Source organism: Dermacentor silvarum, chromosome 4 (assembly GCF_013339745.2).
Source record: "Dermacentor silvarum isolate Dsil-2018 chromosome 4, BIME_Dsil_1.4, whole genome shotgun sequence".
In the NCBI taxonomy this organism is placed as follows: Eukaryota; Metazoa; Arthropoda; class Arachnida; order Ixodida; family Ixodidae; genus Dermacentor; species Dermacentor silvarum.
Window position 1 is genome coordinate 7,026,208 of NC_051157.2, and position 24,417 is coordinate 7,050,624.

At 44.2% G+C, this 24,417-nt stretch overlaps 3 protein-coding genes across 6 annotated transcripts in view; 2 read left to right on the forward strand and 1 right to left on the reverse strand.

Annotated features, from left to right (window-relative positions):
- The window catches only part of LOC119449375 (coronin-7-like), a 124,772-nt gene extending 114,930 nt beyond the window's left edge, over positions 1-9,842 (forward strand). For all 3 annotated transcript variants that reach the window (XM_037712543.2, XM_049666742.1, XM_037712544.2), the window contains exons 24-25: positions 6,713-6,799; positions 8,891-9,842. In XM_037712543.2, the coding sequence (XP_037568471.1) occupies positions 6,713-6,799; positions 8,891-8,911 (108 nt within the window). In that variant the 3' untranslated portion in view covers positions 8,912-9,842. The remainder of the gene's footprint in view (positions 1-6,712; positions 6,800-8,890) is intronic.
- Positions 9,843-12,099: 2,257 nt separating this feature from the next.
- On the reverse strand, positions 12,100-14,555 carry LOC119448030 (ubiquitin-fold modifier 1). Of its 2 annotated transcripts, XM_049666756.1 has the most exons (6): positions 14,417-14,555; positions 13,114-13,172; positions 12,953-13,009; positions 12,678-12,735; positions 12,418-12,490; positions 12,100-12,342 (listed from the first exon to the last, which is right to left on the reverse strand). In XM_049666756.1, coding segments are annotated over exons 2-6 (261 nt in total). In that variant the 5' UTR covers positions 13,116-13,172; positions 14,417-14,555; the 3' UTR covers positions 12,100-12,271. The 2 variants fall into 2 exon arrangements, with proteins under 2 accessions (XP_049522713.1, XP_037567460.1); XM_037711532.2 differs by lacking the exon at positions 14,417-14,555 and having other exon boundaries at positions 13,114-13,244.
- The window catches only part of LOC119449376 (multidrug resistance-associated protein 1-like), a 190,562-nt gene continuing 180,508 nt past the window's right edge, over positions 14,364-24,417 (forward strand). The window contains 2 exon segments of the mRNA XM_049666741.1: positions 14,364-14,395; positions 17,419-17,467. Of these exon segments, the coding sequence (XP_049522698.1) occupies positions 14,379-14,395; positions 17,419-17,467 (66 nt within the window). The 5' untranslated portion in view covers positions 14,364-14,378.

Below are 24,417 nucleotides of genomic sequence, written 5' to 3' on the forward strand. Positions count from 1 at the left end.
GGATTTGTTACAGACGTCCATAGGACGCTTATGCACAAGAAAATTGGCAGTCCGTTGAACATCCAATGGCTGCCAGAACCGTACATTCGGACGTTACAGGGACGTGCAAAACCATGCACTTAGGTCTTTTCAGTACATCCATCGGACATCCACAGGAACACAGTTATTGAAACTTCTGCAGCGACGTACAGAGGTTGCCAATTCGAGGTTCGTACTGTGGGCATTGTTATTTTGTTTTTCTTGTGGAAGCGTGCAATTTTGCCAAGAAAAATTCTGTGAATTCACGATCGAGACTTTATGCGATGTCCATTGGAGATGTCGTTTGCACCATACACAGTGCAGAAACTGTTGAGAAATAATCAAATAGATGATGTCCCATGGATGTCCCTCTGTCGTGTGAAGCATGACGTCCGCATAAAATCCAGTGCAGATGTCCTTAGGACTTTCGAGATTGTAAAAAACGGACGTTCAATATTACCGAAACACAACGTCCACGGGTAATCCTGGGGATAATTGGCTCTGGACATGGACGTCCGGATATAATTCGAATGTCCACCGGATTTTCATTGCCCATTGGGAAGCTGACGTTTTAGCAGGCTGTGCCACAAATGCACTGAATTTGTGCTGCTTTTCAAGGAACGTCTTTAGGCTGTTTCACGTGCTACCTCTGTAGCGGCAAAAAGTGGTGCAGTCACACGCATCACAATGCGATTTTTAGAGGGCCCATTTCACATGGCTGCAATTTCAACGATGCGGCTGGTGCGATACCTAGGGTTACTTGCTGCCAGGTTTTGTGGCATACACCGCATTTTTTTAATGTAATGCAAAAAAGCCTGTCCGTTATGATATTATTGACCTCTCTTTAAAAAGGAGCAAATAAATATGCATCTTTTGTAATATAAATATGCTTTGACGTTTGAATTGGTTTTGGAGTGCCAAACAGGTGTTCTTGAAGTTCAGTTCAGTGTTGTTTGTGTATGCCTTCTATGTCTGTGTCATTCTGCCTGCGCTACAACAGATTGGAAGATGACCTATCAACAAGCCCATATAGCTATTCTCATAGCATTTGCAGTATTCAGAATTCGGCTGCAGCAAAGTCGTCGTGTCAGTGCAGTAAGGTCCTCGTGCTACCTAGGCTTAGCGACAGCTTCTGAAGAAATGATGTGTCTATATTGCTCGTAATTGCACATAAGCAGTGTTTACTCCCAGCCATATTCTTGCACCAAACGTAGCAGCAAGCACCAACCCGAAAGCCCACGTCTGCCCCTGAAGGAAGCCGCAAATGATCTGTGTGTGAAAACTGAATTTGAATGGAATTTTCAAAAGCTTGCAAAGTTTGCTGTGCGCAGTGCGATTCATGTAAACCCCAGTGTAGCACTGCAACTTCTGAAATTTGACATGAGCATGTGTATTTCAGGCTGTGCTACTGTGGCCCGCCATTCAACAGCACAGATGGTTTGCAATTGAACTGTTAGTTAGTCAACACCTGAATAATTTGACCAGGCACCATTTGATTTGAATTGAAAACTTCAATCATATTAATATATTCTTAGCTTATACACTGTGTAATTTTGCTTTGTGTGACATGATGAGAAATTCATATTTTTGGTGCAGCTTACAAGTTTAAGCCAGTGTGTTATCGACTATTCTCTTCAGTGCAAAGCAATATAAAGGACACTGCGGTGGCAAAATGGTTGAGCATCTGCCTTGTATGCGAGAGGTACTGGGTTCGAATACCCATATTGCTGGCAACTTACTGGTTTTACTAATGGATAGAGATGTCACCCGGCCCGGTGCTTGGTTGTTTGTATGAGTTCTGATTTTAAAAGGAAGCCCTAGAGAGATATTTTGTATATATATATACCTCTGGGCACCCCTTGTCTGACCACAGCAAAACAAAGGTGGCAAAATGGTTGAGCATCCGCCGCTGCTGTGGGAGGCAGACAAGAGCTGCCACCGGGTACCTACTGGTAAATTAAGTACGAGAATACTCCCGACCAAGTGCTCGATGAATGTGGGTGCGCTACGCTTGCGAAAGGCTGATGGGAAATTGCCAGCATGGGATTAGCAGGACTCTTAAAATTTATATATAATTAAAAAAATTTTTTTTAAATATTCGTATAATTGGTGAATGATCTGGCAGTGGTCAGTGCCTAGATGCATGCAGCGTTCCCATGGCACACAATCTCTATCGGTACAAGGTTTGACCAGGTTGACCAGACCAATCGATACGATTAATGCTACACGAACAAAGGGAACAAAGAAAACCAGCGGGGGTGGAAAGCACGGGAGCATGTGTGAAGATCGGGCTGATTAGCCACCACAAGGCACTCTGATAGTATCAGATACACGAGTCCCGTGTTCATGCACGCAGATTCGCAGTTCGGACCTTTCTGCCCACGTGTGAGCACACAGACGAACTTGGCACACGTGCTCACAGTAGTTGCGGGCTGGTCACCCATCGACAGAAACACCGTTAGCAGCTGTAAATGTAAGCTATATACGTGATTTTGTGACTGATAACTAATGAGCTACCCATAGGAACATATTAACGTCGCTGAACATGCCATGGGCCTCCCGATTTGACAGCCCGTTACAGTTGGCGCTGACTTCTGTTGACCTGTGCGGCGCTGATTAGTGCATGGAGTGGTGCCAAGTGACGTGATGCACGTTCCCTGGTTTTGTCTGTCACACATGCCTTGACGAGCTGACGATAACCCACAGAAACCGCCTGCCATAAAGATGGAAAAACACTCCTGCTTTCTGAAATAAAAAACAAAAAAACTGCAAGGCCAAGAGCATAGAGTACTACACATCTAGATTCTTATGTACCTTGGTTACTGAAAGCTAGCTAGGTTCTGGTTACGTAATCCAAGTAGCCTCCTGAGCATGTGCAGCGCCATCTTTTGTGCACAAAATTTGTAAGCATAAAGTTTACGTTCATTTTGTGTGATACAGTGTAGACCGCTTATAACGTAAGTCGCCGGAGTCACGAATATCTGCACTATAAGCGGTACCGCACTATAACCAAAACCCAAAACAACAAATTTCAAGCCCTGCACGTATGCGAAACATGTAGACCAAGTATATAGACACGCTTTGTACTATTGCGTGCACATCGCGATTACGTTTTCGCCAGTGAGCTGGCAAGAACATAATCGCGATGTAGCCGGTGCTCTTCAAGCTCGATAGCTTTGCACCGAGTCAAAACGAAACAACTGTTTGCCGCAACCGCTATGGAAAAAACAGTGACCACTATCGACGCGATTATGAACGGCGACTTTGCTGTGCTGAAGGCACGTGCCCGACGCATGCACCGAGTCCGGACGAATTAACTACCATTCGCTGCAACAATTAACTGCAGTCGAAACCACGGTCGCTATCTATGCGATCATCGATGGCGACTACGCAGTTTTTTAGGCATGCGGCCGACGCGCGCACCGAGTAAAAACGAAACTACTGTTCGCCGCAACTGCTGTGGAGATAACCGCAGCCACTATCGACGCGATCGTGGATGACGACTACACAGTTACGAAAGCTCGCAGCCAACGCGGTGTTATGCACGGCGGTAAACGCAAGAATACAGGCTTTAAAGACACAAATAGGCTCGGAGTGTTCCGGCGTTGCTGTCATTCACGTACGATTTCAACTGCTGGCTGTGGCGATGCGGACTCCGCCGCTTTTTTTTCGGTTGGACGCTAGCGCTGTTCTTGCTCTTTTGCGTCGCACATTTGCGGCGATCCTCGCTCACCGAGCTCCGAAAGTAGTCCGAATCAACCCATGTGCGGCCAAATAAGTCCGAATTAACGAGAGTTTGTTTGCACTGAATAATGCATACGCCGGCCAGGAGCACGCACCTTGTTGAGAAGCGTGCTCGCTGCTGCCCTTGTCCGCGAGATTTTCCCGCGGAAGCCGGATTATAACCGGTGTTTCGTCGCATGCGGCTGCACTGTAAGCGGTATGCGTATACATGCAGTTCTGTGAGAGGTTAAACAGGAGTCTGAAAAGGCCGCTTTGTCGCCAGTTCTGCACTATAAACGGTTACGTTATAAGTGGTCTATACTGTATTTGATTCAATATTCAGGAGCTTTTCTTCCTTCTTTCTTTTTTTTCTTGATACGATTTGATATTCGATTCATCGATTCAAAATGTATTATTCAGTATTTGCACACCCCTACTTATGGGTAGCGGAGCACTGGGCTGGTGTACATCTCTACCCATTAAGAAAACCAGTGGGTTCCCGGCAGTACTGGGATTTAAATCTAGTATCTTCCACACATTCGGCAGATGCTCAACCATTTCGCCACTGCTACGTGTAGTGTTTGGATGTGTGGTTCTTTTTGTGTACTCTGTCAGTGCAAAAAACCGTCAATCACGGTGGGCTCACAAGAGCAGCAACATTCTCCTGCTTCTTTGAGCCATGACATGATATGACAGACAGCCAAAGCGTCGTCTACAGAAGCTTTTATTACAGCAGGGTACAGAAGTTGTGATGGCGGGACTCATCTGGGGACTGCTGAACACTTTTATGTTGACGCGATATCCTATGTGTGTGTGTAACTTGATGCAGTAAGCTGCCTTGCACATGCCACTGCTGTTGTCCCAGTTCTTTGCACCTGTGTTGTGTGCATTAGGGATTGGGTTATGCAGGGGTGCAACAGCTGAGCCAAAACCGTGATATAGCTTGAAATTACGCCACGCTGCACCAAAATGCCCGACCAGCCGTGAAATTTCTCGGTTAAGCTAGTTTTAGCGGGAAACAAAGGCCGTGTTGGCAACCTGCAGCTGGGACATCGCCATCCAATCCAGTTCGATCCAGTAGCGCAGATGAGATCCAAACACATGCCCAGACGAGACGTTGGCGTGTTTTGTGGTGGGCGCCGAAGAATATTTTTGCTGCTGGTTGCAGTGCGCCATGTTGTATATGCAGTAAAATCTCACGGAGACATGGAGTGCGCGTTGCTTGCAGTAATGAAAGCAGTTTGCCATTGCCGCGTTGACTCAACAAGATCCTCGCCGTATCCGTGCACGCAGTTGCGAGCGGAGCGGGTACGAATACTCTACAGGAAACTTGCTTGTACAGTACAGCAAGCGCCCCGGCACTGACGGCGTGAGCTTTGTAGGCGACGCAATGCACAAAACTAGCAAGGGTTCGGTTCCACGCGGCAACAGGCACCGCATTGTAATGAAGCTGTGCCGATTTTCACTGTACATCGCCAAAACGCCAAAAGATTGTCAGTCGCTGCATGTTTCAACTACCACCGGAATGTCGCGACACATCGTCAGAAAAAAAACAAAAAAAACGAAAGGGCACCACTGGTGAAGAAATAATGCATGTGTACTTTCCACATGTTTGGCGGAAAAAGTTGCGTGCAGTGCACTGCTGGGGCGCGATCGAGGTCGTTGTTATAGCGCGCGTTCAATTTCGCCGGGCGTGGCCTAGGTCAACCGCGCACAGCGAAACTGAATGCGCGCTCCGAACAACGATCTCCGATCGCGCCCGGGCCCTCACCTACGCTGCTAATGACTCGCCGTGGTTGCTCAGTGGCAATGGTGTTGGGCTGCTGAGCACGAGGTCGCGGGATCGAATCCCGGCCACGGCGGCCGCATTTCGATGGGGGCGAAATGCGAAAACACCCGTGTACTGCGATTTAGGTGCACGTTAAAGAACCCCAGCTGGTCCAAATTACCGGAGTCCCCCACTACGGCGTGCCTCATGATCAGATTGTGGTTTTGGCACGTAAAACCCCATAATTTAATTTTCTTTTTTTTACGCTGCTAATGTGAATTACCATATCATAATCTATCATCAGCCTCTATCATCATCAGCCTTTATTTATGTACACTGCAGGACGAAGGCCTCTGCCTGTGATCTCCAATTACCCCTGTCGTAGTAATTAGCTTATATTACCATACATAATTAATTCATTACCATGAATGCACTTTTCTTCCCAGAAATCCACTGCAAAGTTGGGGGTGCGTTTATAATGCAGGGTAAATTTTATGGCGTTTTATGAGTAAGCGTTCTTTGTGAAACTGCTAAACTGCTTCAAATTTGATATTTAGTGCTCCAAAACGGCGGTCTTTTTATTCCGTAGCCTGCTCCAAATTTGCATTTTCCTGCTCCACAAGCAAGGTTTTCCTGCTCCAAATTCTATTTTGGCTGTTGCACCACTGGTTGTGAGAAAGGAAATGATGTGTAAAAGATTTAAGAAGAGTAGCATGGATTAGGAAGTTGATGAGCATAATCGTGGACCTCAGGAGAGGTTTTTGTCCTGCAGGGGACTTTAACAGGCTGATGATACAAATAAATCAGAGTGGTAAAGCTGAAAATTAAAATCCTGCCTGGGAGGGCCTTTTTGGCGTTTTATTGTTAGAGCTGAAACTGCAAGTGCTGTTCTTATTTTGCGCATACAGTGTGGCTTAGAATGTTGCCGTGCCGAAACAGCTAAGAATCTAAGGCCTTATTGCTTTGATCTTCAAAAAGAATTGCTTGGAAAGAGCGCAGTTTCTTTCCAAGTGTGGTTTCCTGCATGTGCTAGGCTTGGCTCTAACATGGGCCATTCTATTTCAGGCTTGGAGTTTATAAATGTTTGACATTGGATCAAGCCATGTGCAGCGCGTGTTTCGCAGTGATTGTGTGAACAGTTATGATGGGCATTGCCCGATTTCATTATTATGCAGTACTTAACTGTGGATGTTATTGGCACAGATTATAAATTCCATGAAGTCCAAGATAACCAACCAACATGACGCCCTCCCACAGGATATGTTTGAGGGTGTGGATCCAAAGGAATGGGTGAGTGTACACTCTGGGCCAAGCATCTGTTATCTCTCTTTGTTGCATTTTTGAAGAGTGCTCAAGGAGCAGCCGCATGCGCCTCCAACAGCTGATCCTGCATGTTGGGTATCCTCAACGTATGTTCAAGCACAGTAGAACTTGAGAAATTTGGTAGAAGGCATTGCATTCTAATTAGATGTTTTGTCTTGTGTTTCTTAACCTGATTTCTGTACATATCTTGCCTTCCTAAATACCTGCAATCACAGCTTGTGGAAAGGGTGGTGCCGTATTTCTATTGTGTCAGACTTGCCACCCTTGGCCTCTCTGCATCATTTTTTACTCGAGTATTTTTAGCTTAAGCTTTTGCATCATTTTCGAGCTTGCACATTGGTGGGAATGCTCTAAGTTGGTGCAAATTTTCGCATAAAGCTAGGGTGCCTTTAGTTCATATTCACACAGCACTTAAAAGCAGTCTGGATACAGTATTTACAGTGTGCAGTTGCTCTAACCGCTGCCATGCAGCTTACATGCCATTGTTACAATATTCACAAAGGTTTTGCAAAAACCATACTAGCATATTAGTGGCATATTTTAGAGTGGTTTATAATACACCAATTTTGTCCACTTTAGATGCAAGCAGTTCACAGAATTGTGATATCATTCTTTGTTGCAGAGTTGTAAAGCTGATACTTGAGTTTTTTGTTTTTCAATTTTCAGCAATCGGGCAATTCTCGTTAAAATATTTGTTGGATTAAATAAATAATCTTCCTACAGTCACTAAACTTCTTTTTTTAAACCTGCAACAAACCTCATCGAAATAGATGCAGGGATTGCATAGAATAATGATTTTCCAATTACCATGTATATTTAGATAGGAGCCCCCGAGATAAAGCTCCGTCTTAAATCGGAGCATGATTGGAAATTCGGCACCAACCTTCATGATCAGTGATAGAACATGTATCATATAAAATTGGGAGGAGCCTGTATGTTTGTACCACCTTATTATCCATCCTCCTGATGCGTTCCTCCCACTCCCTTTTTTCTTGCAACTTAGCATAATATTTTTATTTGCAGCGTTAGGGTTAAGGTATGTCACCACCTTCAAAAACGCATTTTCGGAAAAAATATTGGTTTTGTGCCATTTACTATTCCAAGCTCTCTGGTTATTCTAGAATATCTTGCAAGAGGAATGAAGTTTCTATGTTAAGCCCTTGAAAAGTAATGAATATTTTCCCACCCGTCCTGCTCGCATTGGAAGCCGAAACTGCACTTTTTTTTTTATTTCAGAACATGAGAAATTTCATCAGATATCACTTGTTTTGAATATTATGCAATTTTAATTAGTTTTAGTATGGTTTAAAAGCTTTCAGAAGCATCTTGGGACACTTGCTGTTTTCGAGTCAGTTAAACACTTTCACTAGAGGGCTTTCAATACCTAGACATTTGCTTATCTTCAAATCCATTTTTGTCAACCTTTTTTTTTTTTTGCATTTTATAGTTATGCGAGCAGTGACTTTTTTTTGTAATAAATATTTTTGCATGAAATTTTGCATGCTGTTCCTTTATACATTAAGGTGTGCAATGAAGCAGAATAACCAAAACTGAGCGGTGACTTTTCATACTATGGGACACTTGTTTCGGAAAAGAATCTGCCACGAGTTACGTTTGTCACTCTTTTGATGATAACGCACTTTCGTATGGCTATCGTGGTGGTTGCTTGCACAGTTTATGGTCCCTATTACGTACCTGCCAAGTGGCATTTGTTGTGTGCCTACCATTTCATAGTTATTACGGTTGGCGCAACACTCATATTTCGGCAAATTTTAAATAATACATATAAAAAAATGTTTTTATAGTTTTCATAATTCAATCACCTGAAAGGTTCCAACTACATAGGCTTTACAAGATAAAATGTAACGCCAGCTTTGTGACTAAAATTCAAAAAAAAAAAAATTTTTTTTTTCTCGAAGGTACCTTAAACCCTTAACCAGGTGGGCATTGAGAAATACGTTTATGCACAGCAATGATGAAACAAAGGCATTGGTTTTGTTTGTGGTCTTGATTGTTGGTGACATTGTGCCTAATAGCTACTACACTGTCTTTCTGCAGGACGAAGATGAAGACGTCTGAACTGCATAGTGGCGGGAAACCAATGAGACTCCACCATTGATCTCATGGGGCCACAGTGTCTTCACATTGTTAGAGTGCCAAGAGAAAGGCTCAAGAGAAAAGAAAATTGTTATGCAGTTTTTTTCTCTTAAGTGACCATGCGCTTTTTTAACTAACATTTTAAGTTATTGCAATGCACTTAAGATAGCTTCACTTAATCACTGTTGTAAATCATCTCAGCTGTTGCTTCCAGTATTCAAAAAACTGCTGGGGAAATTATAAGCATGTTTCTTTAACTTGTTTTTGTGAGCTTTGTCTGTTCTCCGCAAGTACAAAGACTGTGGTGAAGCAGCTGTTAATTTTGCAGGCTATATCTTTCCTCTCCCTTGTGGTGCCATAATTGCCATTTTGTGAGCAGACATGCAGTAGTATTGACTTGCTGACATTTTAAACCTTGAAGAACCTGTTTTGTTTTGTTCTAATTTAGTGGCAGAAAAATGTGCTGTTCTATTTCTAGTTTAATCTAAGAGTAATGCATTAAGGGAATAAACAATTTGAATGAATTAAGAATATAAACAACACTGATCTGAAAGCTTAATACTCATGAAGGAAGTGATCTGGGCTTGGTGACTATTTCCAGCTGTTGCATGCCATGTTTTCTTGCTCACACTAATATTATTCTTTGTGTAATGTTCTTGGTCCCTTTAAGTGTACGCCAACTGTATGCCAGTGTCTGAACTGAATGTGCACCATGGCGATTCCAAGCACCACATGCTTGCACCACACACACTAGCACTGTCAGAGGTCGAGCATATACTTAAGGCTGTATGACTGCTTAACTAGTCACACTACTATCAGAGGTTCTGACCTCTGCAATTTACCGGTCTGGTGTATATTCCATGATGACCTGTTTGCAGCTACCAAGGGCATCCATTAAAGGTATTTTGAAAGCTACTTTTTTTTTTCTTTTTTTTTCAGTGGGCTTAGGCCTGGGTAATGTGACGATTCTGTTCGGATTCTTTTCTTTTCTGAGCTGTGTTCCGTCTATGTTGTCATTATTACGATTGGCCAGTTGTGAATGGTAGCTGATAGGAAAGGAAAAGAATCGAGCGAAACAAATCGCTGCATTATACCGGCCATGTTGTCTGCAATGCACCCTCACACGTTCTACGTCGCGAGCAATGCATACCTTAGTTTTTATTTGCTGCTAAGGTGTTTTGTGGGGAAGTTGAAGTGTCAAGCAAAGTTTTGTGATAGTAAGGCTTCATTCCTACCTTACTTACTTAAAATACTTTTTCATAAAATACACATGGCACTTGCACAGGTAAAAATTTTTTTTTGTTAAACATTTCTAGTAAAAAATTTCCAGTTATGCCGATGATCGTATAAAGTTTAACCTCGACATAAAAAACCTTGATTAAGTGAAATCGGTTATGTAAAGAGCTCTTCACATTTGCCGGTCAGATCCGTAAGCACCATGCATTTTTTATGCAACTTAGCAAAGTAATTTTTTTCTGCAGTTTCAATTCAGTGAAGTCCAGTGCAACGCATGCATGTGTCTGGAGCTTTTGTGACAAAAGAAAATAAGACATTGCTAGAGAGGTCAATCGCTTGCATGCGTGATTTCGCTTGCAAAAGTTGCCAGCAAGCAGAGCTTGTTGCTTAGCTGTTGTGCTGCTAGGGAACCTGCGCTGGGCACACAGCATTTGTGCTTGCAGTCCCGCTGATGCGCTACCTAGGGTGCATTGAATATGGCAGAAAATTCAATGCTGCCAGCAGCCAATCGTACAAAAAAAAATATGTCAACAGCATGTGAGCTTAGGAGTACTCCGGCGACAACAAAAGGAATGCGCATTGTCACCGCATCATGTCATTATCGTGACTTGCATAATCTTGGCCTTGTGACTTGCCAGCTCGCCATTATTGTAAACACAAGACGGCAGCTTAGAGTTGACGGCTTTGCTGCAAGCAATTCGTACAACTGGAAGCAGACAGCAGTACTGTAACATTCAGGCATGTCTGGCTTTGTGCGGAGATGAAATGCACTGCTAGCGGTGGCCAGGTGCACTGCATGTTGTCAGCTGCAATACAGTGTATTTGATGAGAAAATGTGGCAAGTTGGAAGAAAAGCTACATCGTTGGTTATGGAAGCACTGACGGACCTATCGAAGCACAAAACTGTTGTTCGCAAAGGCTGTCATCCTCTGCTGCAAATGGCTCTGTGTAGTGTGTTAACAAGCAAGCTCATCTGGCATTGCTATATAATAGTCATCTTGACGCTATCTATTCTGTTATTAGTTGCATAAATTCGGAACCCATAGTCTTAAACTGTACAGAAAAAAAATGTGTTTTATTTCCATTTTTATTTTTACGGCGCTCAACTTAATTGTTTAAACAAAACACCAATGAAACGTGGCGAGCAAAACCTGAATGGAAAGTTGGACGACGACTTCCTATTTGGCTAGTCTATTAAATATTTTGAACCTTGCCGTTCATTTCACCCGTTAAGCATGGTGACCTCTGCATGTTGCCATTCGTTTTGCACAGTGCAGGCTTGGCGAAGGATGATTTCACAGCATTCCCTACACTTATGGGAGAGGTAATACCAGGATGGTCCCAGGCCAGTGCATGTTCTCAAGAAACACTGAACTGTCATGGAATAATTAAATATGTAGGGGCCAATCAAATGGACTTGGGGGGGGGGGGGGGGGGGGCGGAGACGGGGGGTATTTTGTAAGAGTCCACCTACTGGATTGTCCATTTCGGCTGCTGCTGATCGGCTGAAGCTGCACGAGTGAGGAGACAGGTGCCCCCCAGCCAGTCTCCTCGCTAATGCAACTGCAGCCAATCCGCGACAGCCGAAATGGCAGTCCACTACGTAGACTATTACAGAATACCCCCGATGCTTCGAGCATGGGCTGTTAACAGCCGTTAACAGCCTCGTTAACAGCCGGAGGCATACAGAGAGAAAGCTGCTATTGAGGAGCGGATATTTCTGCAAACACACAGTACATGTACTCTGCATGAGGAAAGGAATTGGGGAAGACAAAGGCCACTGAGGAGGGAACATGTCCCTAAAAAAGCTTCGGCACACATGTACATTTTATACTATGCTACAGCATCTAGTCGGGAAAATCACTCGCACATCCTGCCTGTGCAGATGCATGAGCAAGTACTACCGAGCAGTTGGCCATGCAGTCCCCAGTAGGTTGAGTACTGTTGCGCAACATTTTCGCTTTTATTTATATATATATATATTTTTCACGATACAGCAGAAGATGAAAAAAGTTTTTAATTATTAAGCAAGCTTGGTTCAGAAAATCTTGCCTTTGACCAGCACAGGTGCTGGGTACATTGTATAGAATATAAGTAAGCATCTGGTCATCTGGAACGTCCAACCCTGTCTCTGGGAATAAGCCGAAGTTCTGATCCGTGCTTCAGGAAGATGTTACCTGTGCAGGGGGGAAGAGGGAAAAGTAATGCCGTGTAGAAAGCATCAGCTTATAGCCATTAAACAAGGCACGTACCAGCAGTGTCGGCAGGGTTTATGCCGATTCCGTCATCGGTGATAATAGCACTGGTTGCGGGTGGCACCTTGAACTACAAGCACGAAAAAAAAAAAAAAAAAAAAGAAAGAAAACCGTAAATATACAAGCCAATCATAGCGCAAATTTCTCGGGAAATTTATATATATATATATATATATATATATATATATATATATATATAATGTATGTATGTATATCCAGACATATCGCTCGGCAACATGTGAAATAAATAAACTCACTTCTTCGGCAGCGAACTTTAACACTGCTGTGAAAGGCGTGCACTCGGGAACGCAGAGGCTGAAAAAGGAGTTTGCACGATTTAAGTCCGCGTGGATCAGCCATTCAAAGCAGCCGATGACATATGTCAAGCCAAGTAGCAGAACTGCAGTCAATTATGTGCGAGCTTGCCTGCTTTACGATAGCGTCATGCTTTACTTGGAACCAGATTTGATTTCCAAGATTCTAACGGCGGGCAAAATGATCGCAAATGAGAATAATGGCCTTATGCACTTACACCTTGAAAGGCAGCTTCGGGTCCGACGTCAAAGTTATCTTGAACGTAACCTTCGACCTTAGAGAAAAAAAGACAGCGACACACAAATTAAGTGCCGTTAGTTAAGCAGTGCCGTAGCAAATACCGATACTGAAAGAATGCTTGCGAAGACAAAACCTTACATTTCGGAAGCACACGGGAAGCGCGCTGGCACCTGAGCATGCAGCAGAAACGAAACAAACTAAAAACGAAAAGAAGAAGAAGAAAAAAAAAAGAATACATGGTTGCCAAAGGATTTTGAAATCTCACTAAGTGCTATCTAAATTTCAGGGTAGCGCTCTCTGAATTAAAAATGCTGGTATTATACGCTATGCTGTTGCTGGTTGAAGGCGCCGGACGCGATTTACGGAGTCAGAAACACGTCGTAGACGCTCCTGATCATGATCTTCCTCCATGCTCCTGATGTATACGTTGAGTTTTGGCAGCGCCTGGTTCTTGACATCACCTAATGTTCAAAATTGCTTCCAAAATGTTCAAGCTCCCAAAATCTCTTCCACCGCATTTAACCAGAAACAGCATAGCCTTTAAGATCCGCATTTAAAACCTAGCGAACGCTTTAGGGCTACATACATATATTACTACAGTGGAATATTACCTACACTGGCTACACCAGTGTAGCTGGTGTAGAAAATCACCGTTTTTTTTTTTTTTTTTGCTTGGTGTAGAAAAGTGTAGCTCCGCTCACCTACACGAAGCCATTTTTTATAGCTGTAGTGTAGCATGAAAACTACACTTCCTACACTGCGGTTTTGTTGAGTGTAGGCAGCAGACGACAAACAAGCAGGCTAGCGTTAGAGTGTACTCTAACGATAAGGGGGAGTGGGTCCAGCGGACGCCTTAGCAAGCGGCGAGGGTGAAGCAAAAAACACGGAAAATGTGGCGGCGCTGCCGTCGCCTTCTTCTGAATCTCCGGCCAATAAACGTTCGCTCCGGCTGTTTCGGCAGCGCTCATTGGCTGAGGCGAGCTCGCGGGCTGAGTAGCTGTCGTCTGCTCGACGCACCGTCATTGTTGGGTCGTTTGCATTCTTTCCGCCGCTCTTTTTCCATTTTATTTACAATAGGTCGGTGGGGAATAATCTCAGTGTTACCGCCACCGAGTATCCGCCTGTCAATGCTCAATGCAGCTGCGGTAGGGTCTCCGACGCGACAAGCGTCCTGCCGGCGAGCGGGGCCGCTCATTCGGAAGAAAGTGACGGTGGCGCCACCTGGATTTTCAATAAAAAATGCCTCAGCGCAGAGCCCTCGTTGGACCCACTCCCCCAATCTAGTACACTCTCTAGTACACTCTACTAGCGTTGCAAACGCGTGGCGCCATTTTGTCTGCGACTGTCGGCGCTGATACAGCGAATATTCGCTGCAAGGACGGTAACGAAGCGCTGACGTGACCATGTGTCACAGAGAAAGGTGAGCTAATATCTTACTCACGGATGATGTGGGCTGTATTTCGTTGCAGTTTGTCTAGATTTGTGGATGAAAGGAAACTCGTACGTTGGCGGTTAGTTTCAGGAAAGGGCATAAATGCAGCCAGTAAGTGCGAAGTCAGGCGAAGTGCGGAGTCGGGCGCTTTTCGTCTGCTGATGCAGAAGACTACGCGCATTCGTGGCGCATTCTGCTCTGATTGGCTTATATTAACTCTATGGATTGGCTACAGCCCAGCAAGCCAAGTGCAGCACACGACCCCGGCACTACACTTGCCTACACCAGCCTGCACGAAGTGTAGGCAAAAATAATGATTAAAAAAAAATAACCCTAATGATTTCGTCGCATTTGGACACCACCCATTTATTGCATAATTTCCTTGTGACAACAGTTATTTAGTTTTTAGCCCATATATAAAGTAAATAAAAATAAATTTGCAAATAAACAGCTCCACAAAGAAGGAAACCGCGTTGCGCGCAGGCGGCTTCAGAGTTCTTCGGTTGGTTCGTTGTTTATTTGTAGTGTTGTGTTAGCAACTCATGATAGCAATGCTGCGCAATATAGTTAAGTATATGGTCATACCAGTCATACTCGGTGGCTGTGCACTGGTTCCTAATTTAATGTAGAAGCCGTAGACGCTCTCTGTACACCGCACCGGCAACACCGGAACACCTGATGGTTTCGTTTTCAACCCACCATCATCTGCGCAGGCACGGAAGGAACGGAAGGCTCTCCGGCTCGACAAATTTTTAGTTCGTACGCACGTGCGGGAACTGGATTAGCGCAGGTAGTACTTCACTTGATGCGCTTGCTCGTTCTTTCTCTCTTTTTATTATTGTTATTATTATTATTTCTGTTTTCCAATATACACGGTAGTTTTTACTTGCTGTTCATTCAGTTGGAGCAATTGCTGCTCCGAGTACAATTTCCCCACACAAATTTGCGTGACAGCTAAAATATATGAGAAACTTGGGATTTTATGAACTAGTGTTGGACAGTGTCAAGTCGGCTGCTTGTTGCTTGTAGAACACGGCTGCACACTCGCGATGTGAGACTTCGCGGCGAGTTCGTTCTGCTGCTGTTGCGTGCATCCCCAATGTGCCACGCAAGGGTTTCTCGCGCTTTCTGTGAGCGTTCGAGCGACGATATTTGTGCAGAAAACGTGCTTGCTAGGTCATGGCGGCCTTGTAGTGGATCGAGTGATAGCCACGGATGGCATTGTTTATTGTTATCTTTCCGCGGGTATCACCAAAGAAGGCCATATCGATGTGCACGATAAGCTTGGAAAATTGGTAGCGTGCCATGAGGCATTGCGAAGCTCATGATATGAACGTAAAACCTGTAGCGATTGCTTAGAATACCAATACACTTGGAACCTAGAGGTGTGACTCGGTTTCTTTGGTAATCACGCACTTAAAGTCATTAGAAACCAGCAAAAAACCATTGCATAGTCATCCACTTCAACAAATTCTGCTGGAGAAGAGATTTTCAGGCTACAAACGTAGAGCAGGAAATAGATCTGTGAAGGAGCGTGAGTGATATGTAGTGGTTCTGACTGTGACCCAGCATCCAATGAACATTGATGGTGAATTGGGACGGCATCTTTTGTAAGAAATGTAAAGTCTGTGTGACATGTAATGTCCGTACTGGATCTCTTTCCAAATGTCATCTTCACAGATACACGTTTTAAACTTGTTTCAGGTGCTTCACAGTGTTGAGTGGGTCTGTATAGATGTGAACGTCACTACATTGGTTAAGTGCTAGCAGCTGTGATCGCACCATGTATGGCCTGTAGCTCAAGTAATTAAGAATCTGTTGCTTCTGCCACGTAGCTGTGCACAGCTTGTATACCAAGGTGTGTCGTCCTCATGAAGGCAACTTGTCCTTCATTCTTCTGAGCAGCTGTGTCTGTAGATCACACAGTGTCGCCTAGGGCACCTAGGGCACTGATCTCTAATGTGAGAGGTGGCTGGTTACCTCTGTGGAGCTTTGCTCTCTTATTGGGCGTAATCGAAGTACAGCACCATGGCAGGAAGTCATTGAGTGCTATGTTCTGAAGAAACAAGAACAGAGAGTGGGGATTGATAAGATGTACTGTTGTTTCAGCTGTTTTGCTTGCTTGCGCTGAATGACAAGTTCCGTAATTGTGTTAAGCTGTGGCATGTTTGTTGGAAGTTGCAAGCGACTTCAGCCCATTTATTGCATAATATGGTTAGAGGCCTGACGACGCACCGCACAGAAAGAGAAAGAAGCAAATGGGTGAAGGAAGTCTTGCTAGTCCAGTGGCTGGGCCCACTCTTGGCTGGTGCCCTGACCCACAACCTGAGCCGTGCCGCCGTGTTTCGGCAAGCAGTTCTATTGCTGCCTGCAGAGTGTAAATCACCGGCACCTCAGAGAAAAATGAAAGCCTCAGTGCCGCCAACTGAGGACTAGCATTTTGTGCTTTCTTTGCTCTACGCTTCCTCTTGTAAATATGTACTTCACCGCCATCCTATGCCATATTGTAAAATAAACATTCAGTCTTGAAGTGAACTCTGACGAGTGAGCATCATTCCTTTGAGGCTCCTGCTTGCGTGGCTAAGCTGCCCAAAAAAAGTCTCAAGCAGTTAGTCACTTTCACGAAGTAGCTTCCACAGTTTCGTCGTAGTTTTATTCCACAGTACTTCTTGGATTGGCGAGAGAACAGAGCGGTCGAGTTTGTGTGAGCACCACCAATCCTTGGCACAGTCCTGCATGCAGTACATGTGTGCAATACATATGCCTCATTTCCATCCAAAATTGTGTGTTGCACAACTAGGGATGACTGGAAATGTGGCTGGAGGCATTGACACATACTAGTATTTCACTTTGTATATGTGTTCTGTCCAAACCACTTTTGTATTACCCAGACAGGGCGAGTGACGATCATTTTTACTGCAAGTTTTTTTGCTTGGCACATTTCAAGTTCTATCTGATTTTCACCTTGCGTGAAGCACTTAATTTTTTATTTTTTTTTTCCATATTTACAGCACTTGTTTCTTATCAGCTATGGATGGCTTTTGCAACACATCATTTTGGGTGAGTACTACATATGGACACATTTTGCTGGCTTATTTCTTGATCACTGAAACAGACAGCTCAGTGCTTGTGTTGTTTCTTTTCACCAGTTTACTGGTGCTTTTGTGTTGTGTCTGAACGTACATTGCCATTGTTAATGAAGTGTCTCCTTGAAAAGGCGTGTGCTCAGAGGAAGCTTTAAAAATTTGTACAGATCCCACGCACTGTGGGAATCGACATTATGTGAAGCATTTTGCAGGCACCTGGCTATCCAGCATTGTTTGGCGTTACGCAAACCATTACCAGCGGAACCTGTGTGTTTCTGTAAATTGTGAAATGTGAGAAAGTGCTACACCACTAGGAGTAGTCGTATGAGCGTACATGTGTATGACAGCAGCACGACGATGGTCACGTCGAAGACAATCACATGGCAGCAAAGGCTTGACTTCTGCACTGGCTGTTCAGTGTGATCTTACGACATGACAAGCATTGGGTTCAACATGGGTAATGGACTAGCGTAAGCAAGAGAATGACGGATTGTGACGTCATTAGGAACTACGTGTTATACAATCATATGTACCTATGGCTATGTCATTTGTATGTTAAAGGGGCCGTGAGCCACCCCTCGGGTTTGGTGAAATAACATAGTCCGCGGGTGGCATACGCTGTTGTGAGCATCTCAGCCAAGTTCTGCTGTCGTACACGGTCCGTGGAGCTCGCAGGCGGAACGCGAAGTCACTTTTTTCTCAAACGCCCACGTTTTAAAAACCCCATGATCCTCGCTCTTTTCTGTGTACTTTATTTCGTAATAAAGCACACTCCAATACATGGCTGCTATTGGTCGCTGCGATCGGCTACACCGCGGCCGCCGCGATGTGCCGCTACAAGTCCAGTGGCTAAGCGCACTGCGGCTCTCTGAGGACAGCCGCGTTTGGCTTACGTTTAGCATGGCGTAGGCACCAAATGGGAAATTTTAATTGCGCGCCACGGTGACGTCTCCACCATAGCCTTCGCAGTGCAAGGCTTTGATGGAGGAAGGGGAGCACAACGGAGGCCGTGTTTGATTGCCGGTAACTCCGCTTCTGCTGAACTCATTGAAGTACTTTTTGCGGCAAAGTGATTCTGAAATAGCCTATTTTCACTTCAAATGTCTTTCTCCGCTTTGATAAAAAGTGGTTCAGGGCACCTTTAGAGCAACGATGGCATTTGTACTCCAGCGAAGAAATGTTCAAAACATGATTAACTTCGGCGATCATAAAGTTGGTACAATGTTTCTACGTAGTGCAAACTACTACGAGGAAGGTGGCTCGGTCCCGGAGATAGTGCAGTCTAACACAGCGCGAGCTGTCACAAGCGTGAGCTGTCACAAGGAGACAGCGCGAGCTGTCACAAGCGTGAGCTGTCACAAGGAGACAAGAAACTGGCACGTGGTGCACACGCCGAGTGTTTCACAGAGTTGCCTGCCTTTAGAACGAGAGAACTATGCTAGAGTGTACTAGATAGGGGGAGTGGGTCCAACGAGGGCTCTGCGCTGAGACATTTTTTATTGAATATCCAGGTGCGCCACCGTCGCTTTCTCCCAAATGAGCGGCCCCGTTCGCCGGCCGGACGCTTGTCGCGTCAGAGACCCTACCGCAGCTGCATGGAGCTTTGACAGGCAGATACTTGGTGGCGCTAACACTGAGATTATTGCCCACCGATCTATTGAAAATGAAATGGAAAAAGAGCGGCGAAAAGAACGCAAACGACGCAACAACGACAGTGCGTCGAGCAGACGACAGCTACTCAGCCCGCAAGCTCGCCTCAGCCAATGAGCGCTGCCAAAACAGCCGGAGCCAACGTTTATTGGCCGGAGATTCAGAATAAGGCGACGGCAGCGCCGCCACATTTTCCGTGTTTTTTGCTTCATCCTCGGCGCTTGCCAAGGCGTCCGCTGGACCCACTCCCCCATTCTAGTACACTCTAACTATGCTGTGCGTGGTGGCAGATGTTCAATTCCGCCATCGATCACACATTATTTTCTTTTTATTGAGGTGAGCCGAGATGGGAACCTACCACAGTGCGCCAAAAATGACGCATTAAAACAATGCGGGCTATTACCCCCCACCTCGATGTTGTGTCTTAGGGGATTTTATTAATCTTCAAGGTTATAGTTTGGCAAGTACGGTGCTGTATCGTTCTTGTAATACAGTGCGTCACTCTCATTATGGCTGCTTCCACAAGAGCATTGGTTTACCTTATCTCATCCTCTCACATCATAGGTTGTTTTTTTACTGACAGCTGGCCTCTCTAAGCATAGAATCCATGGGCACTCGGACGTTTTGTCATTTATCCAAATGCAGCAGCTTAGTGGTTTAGGATTGTGATGCCAAGGTTAAGCTCCAGGTTGCAGTGCGAGCATGTCAAGATGACCAAGTGCAGAAGCACATCTGTGCTAATATTTTGGTGTGAATGTCAGTCATATTGTAATTATAGCAGCAGCAACAAGGCGAAATGAATAGACATTCATATGTACTATTGGATAGGAGCTCAAATTTAACATGCTTTTTTGCATGAAATGATGGACACAACTTAGATTTCTATTTGTGCAGGCATCGAAGAGGCACTTGCGCATTATTTTCAAAATTCTTACGTTATCATCAGACTTAAATTTGAGCGAAACTTCAATAAAAAATATTTTTCACGCTAGAATATGAAATTTGGCATGTGATTTGTATGATGCATGACTAAAGCTTAAATATGGCTCAGTAAAACCTTCTGTTGGGCGAGTTGGTTCATACTTGCAAAGGAAATGGTTATGCGCAAAAACAAAAAAACACGGACACAGAAGTAGACGGTCCCCGTCTACTTCTGTGTCCGTGTTTTTTTGTTTTTGCGCAAAACCATTTCCTTTGCAACTAAAGCTTAACTTAACGTTATAGCATTGTAGGAATAGATCTAACCTAAACTAAGGCTGAGCTATGCAGCATTCATCGTTAGTGAATTCTTGTCCAGAAGTGTGTCTTTCATAATTTATAATGAACTGTATGGCACAATTCTTATCCTTATTTCCTTCAGAGAAATACTGCATTATAAAACTGAACATTCCTTGTTTAGTATAGTAAACTGGCAGAGTTTAGACATTGCATGGTCTACCTGGCCATGCAGTCTACTGCCATGGTTGGCAGTAGAATGCAATTTTTTTTTTCTTTTTCAGAATGTTTTAGTAGATCATTCAAGTTGATATTTCTACTATTTAAATCTGCAACTCACTGTCCAAATAGAAGCTTCGATTGCTGGTGTGACCTTGCTTAAATTTAGCTCGGAAATAAATGATGATAGATAGAATTCCATGGTGGATGCATTCCAATACCATGTCTAAATATATTACTTGCCTGTTGTTTACTCTGTATAAACAGCTAACAGAAAGTGTAAACAGCGCACCATCTTTGTTAGGGTAAAACCATAGACTGCGGGTGGAAACCTGTGCATGCATAATTTCGTCGTTAGATGGCACCACGGTTCCATTACCACACGAAACCTACAATTTCTGTTTGGCATTTCCATACAAAACCTACTTCTTTATTCTGTATGAAACAGGCAAGTAATGTTCCCAAACATGGTATTGTAATGAGTCCAATGTGAAATGCCCTGCTTCATTTGAGTATGAACAAGCCATCAGTCTAAATGATTGAGTTCTGTATATGTACACAACATTCTCTAATCTATTTTTAAAGATGCTCCGGGCCAACCTTAAGGGTTGTTGCTGATTGAATTGCCTGAAAAAATTGTGCTCCTGATTTCTTGCTTGCAAAATTAACCTCATACATTCTATTTCTTCATACAAGAAAAAAAAAAGTAAAATTTTGGCTAGAAGACAGTGGCATATGCATCTAATGCTGCCATGGTAACTTGAAAAACTGCAAATTCATCTTGCTTGACTATGTGCCATTTGACAGACGGATGCCAGCCACTTTTGGAACTTATCTGGAGATTTCATCCATTTTATGGTTTATTGTAGTGAGGCAAGCCATGTTTTTCTGTGTTGTCTCAGTCATCCTACCTAACATTTAAATGCTTTAAACATTTTAAAATGTTTTGAGAGTGCTGTCAAAAATGCAAGCTTTTTAAATTATTGTTTCTGAAATGCGCATTTTTCATAGACAAATCCCAGCTGCTCAATTACAGTCTGCAGTATGCTTGGAGGCAAATAAGCAGTAAAAGAACACTCATTACAAAGAAATAGCATGCATGCAAGAAAGCAGTATTTTGTTGTTGTACTCAGCATAAAGTAAAATGTAAAGGCTGCATATAAATGAATGGACATTTTGGGGAGGGCAAACAAAACTACCTTTGCTTCAGTGTTTATGATAAGGCTGTGATGAATACTCGCGCCGGTGGACTGAATCTAATCACTGTCGCCTTTGAATGACTGCTAACTTTTGCTGCGTGTTAACTTAGCTGGACTGCGTCAGCCGTGCGCGCAGGAGCCACGAAGGAAGAAGTTGACTCTTTGGGATTCGTTTCGAGACTGGTTTATTTGCAGTAGTAAATGACTAGAGTGGGGAAAGGAAAGTGGAAAGAGAGAAGTAAATAAACACAGTAAAAGGGCGTGAGTCAGGCACGTGCAGTGCCGTGGAGAGGGTGCAGTGGCCACTGCCGGGTCGGTGACGCGGGACACTGTGGTATTCACAATTAACTTGTTCGGACGGTGTCGTTAGGGGCCCCCCTTGGATCTCGCTTGCCTCTAGGTAGCATCTTCGCGGTTGTCATAGAAGGTATTGTTAGGCGTCCCCGCCTCCGTTCTCCCATCTCAGTAGCATTACCTTTCAGTAGCTTCACGGTTGTCATCGAGGGTCTTGTTAGGCACCCCCACCTCCGCTCTTGCCTCTCAGTAGCATTTTCATGGTTGTCAGCGAAGGTCTTAACAAAGGGGGCACAAAAGAGTAGTGCTAAAAGTTTACTTCAGTCTGGTGAAGTATTTTTTCGAAATTCGATTGGCATTTATTTGGTGTAAAACGTTCATTATTAGTGGGAAGCATAAAGGCACATATTTTGTTTTTGAATTTTGTACCTGAACCATTTTGTTTTTGAATTTTGTACCTGAACTAGAGCACTGCACGGGCCCGGGCCGGCCCAAAAGCCCGGGCCCGGCCCGCGGGCCGGGCCGGGCCGTCCGAATCGTTTTGTTGGCGGGCTCGGGCCGGGCCCGGGCTTAAAGCCGCGGGCCCGGGCCGGGCTCGGGCTTGAGGCCACGGGCCCGGGCCGGGCTCGGGCTTGAAGCCACGGGCCCGGGCCAGACTCGGGCCGGCTCATTGAAGGGCCTAAGTAGGCCTTCGAGCACACGCGACCGTTATGCATTGCATGGTTCAATGCATTCTGTGCCAAGCTGAAGTGACACGTGCAAGATGACTGTCATCATCATCATCAGTCTATATTTATGTCCTCTGCAGGATGAAGGCCTCTCCCTGCGATCTCCAATTAACCCTGTCTTGCGCTAGCTGATTCCAATTTGCGCCTGCGAATTTCCTAACTTCATCACCCCACCTAGTTTTCTGTCGTCCTGGACTGCGCTTCCCTTCTCTTGGTATCCATTCTGTAGCTCTAATGGTGCATCGGTTATCCATCCTACGCATTACATGGCCTGCCCAGCTCCATTTTTTCCGCTCAATGTCAATTAGAATATCGGTTATCCCCGTTTGTTCTCAGATCCACACCGCTCTCTTGACTGTATATCTTATCAGATGACTATATCTTATCAAACAAAATAGTAAAACAGATGAAGTTCTCATTTTTAATAGCGGAGCTGTTTCAGCCGGGCCTAATGTGTCCGCTGAATCCAAAAATGTGGGCCGATCCTGGCAGCAGTGCAGAAAGGGTCCAAGCGCAATGGCACATACACCTGTGAACTAGCGAAGCTGAGCCTGGATAAGTCTAGCTAAGAATAGTGGGGACTAATTGCCTATCGATAGGCAATTGATAGCCAATCAATAGCTAGTCGATAATCGTTCAATAATCAATAAATTCCCGAAAATGCTGGGGATGACTTGGTAGTGCTTAGCCTAGCCCAAATACGTGGCCAATACCTTACGATAGCCAATCGACAGCCAATCAATAGCTAATCGATAATAGGTCAATAATAAATAAATTCCGATAACTTGGTAGTGCTTAGCCTATCCCAAGTACGTGGCCAATATCTTGCAATAGACAATCAATAGCCAATCAATAGCTAATCGATAATCAATCAATAATAAATAAATTCCGGGAAATGCTGGGGATGACTTGGTAGTGCTTAGTCTAGTCCAAAAGCCAGGACTAGCTAGGTGCCCATCATCTCCGCTGTCTCTTTAGCATTGCGCAGCCAGTGCAACCTACGCTAATTTGTTTTCTCCTTTTCCGCAAAAACGAACATTGTTTCCGCGTAAGGAAAAGTAAATTATACAAAGAACCACTCCTCAACCACCATTTCCATGTTACCGCTTTTGCGATCGCACTATTACCAGTGTCGATAATATGGCCTTATTTTAGCGCTAAGGCCAGTTACTTTTTGCTTCAAGGCATAAAACAGCGTTTTCCTCAAAACGTTAATTGGAACGCCCATGAATTTTGTCGGGCATATTGAAAATTAATATCTCAAAACTGGTTCAGTCCTGAGAATTCGTTCCAAGTGGATACGCCTTGCGAACTCAGCGGCTATAATTCGTAGATTGAAAGATGTGCAGTAAAATAATTAAAAAGTTAATTCGCGTAATTATGTTAAATATTGAAGTAGGCGTTTTTACCATCCATTAGGCCATCCATGTCAGAATTAGCTTGTAACTACAAAAAACAATTAGCCTCCTTAGAGCGTCGTCGCATTAATGCGAACACAAGAAATCCTGAGATATGGTCAATTCCATACTTCAGAACACTCTATAAGCACCAGTCGTTAATACATGACCTACCATTCACTTTCAACAGATACAAAAATGGCGGTAATTTCAGTAAGAAGG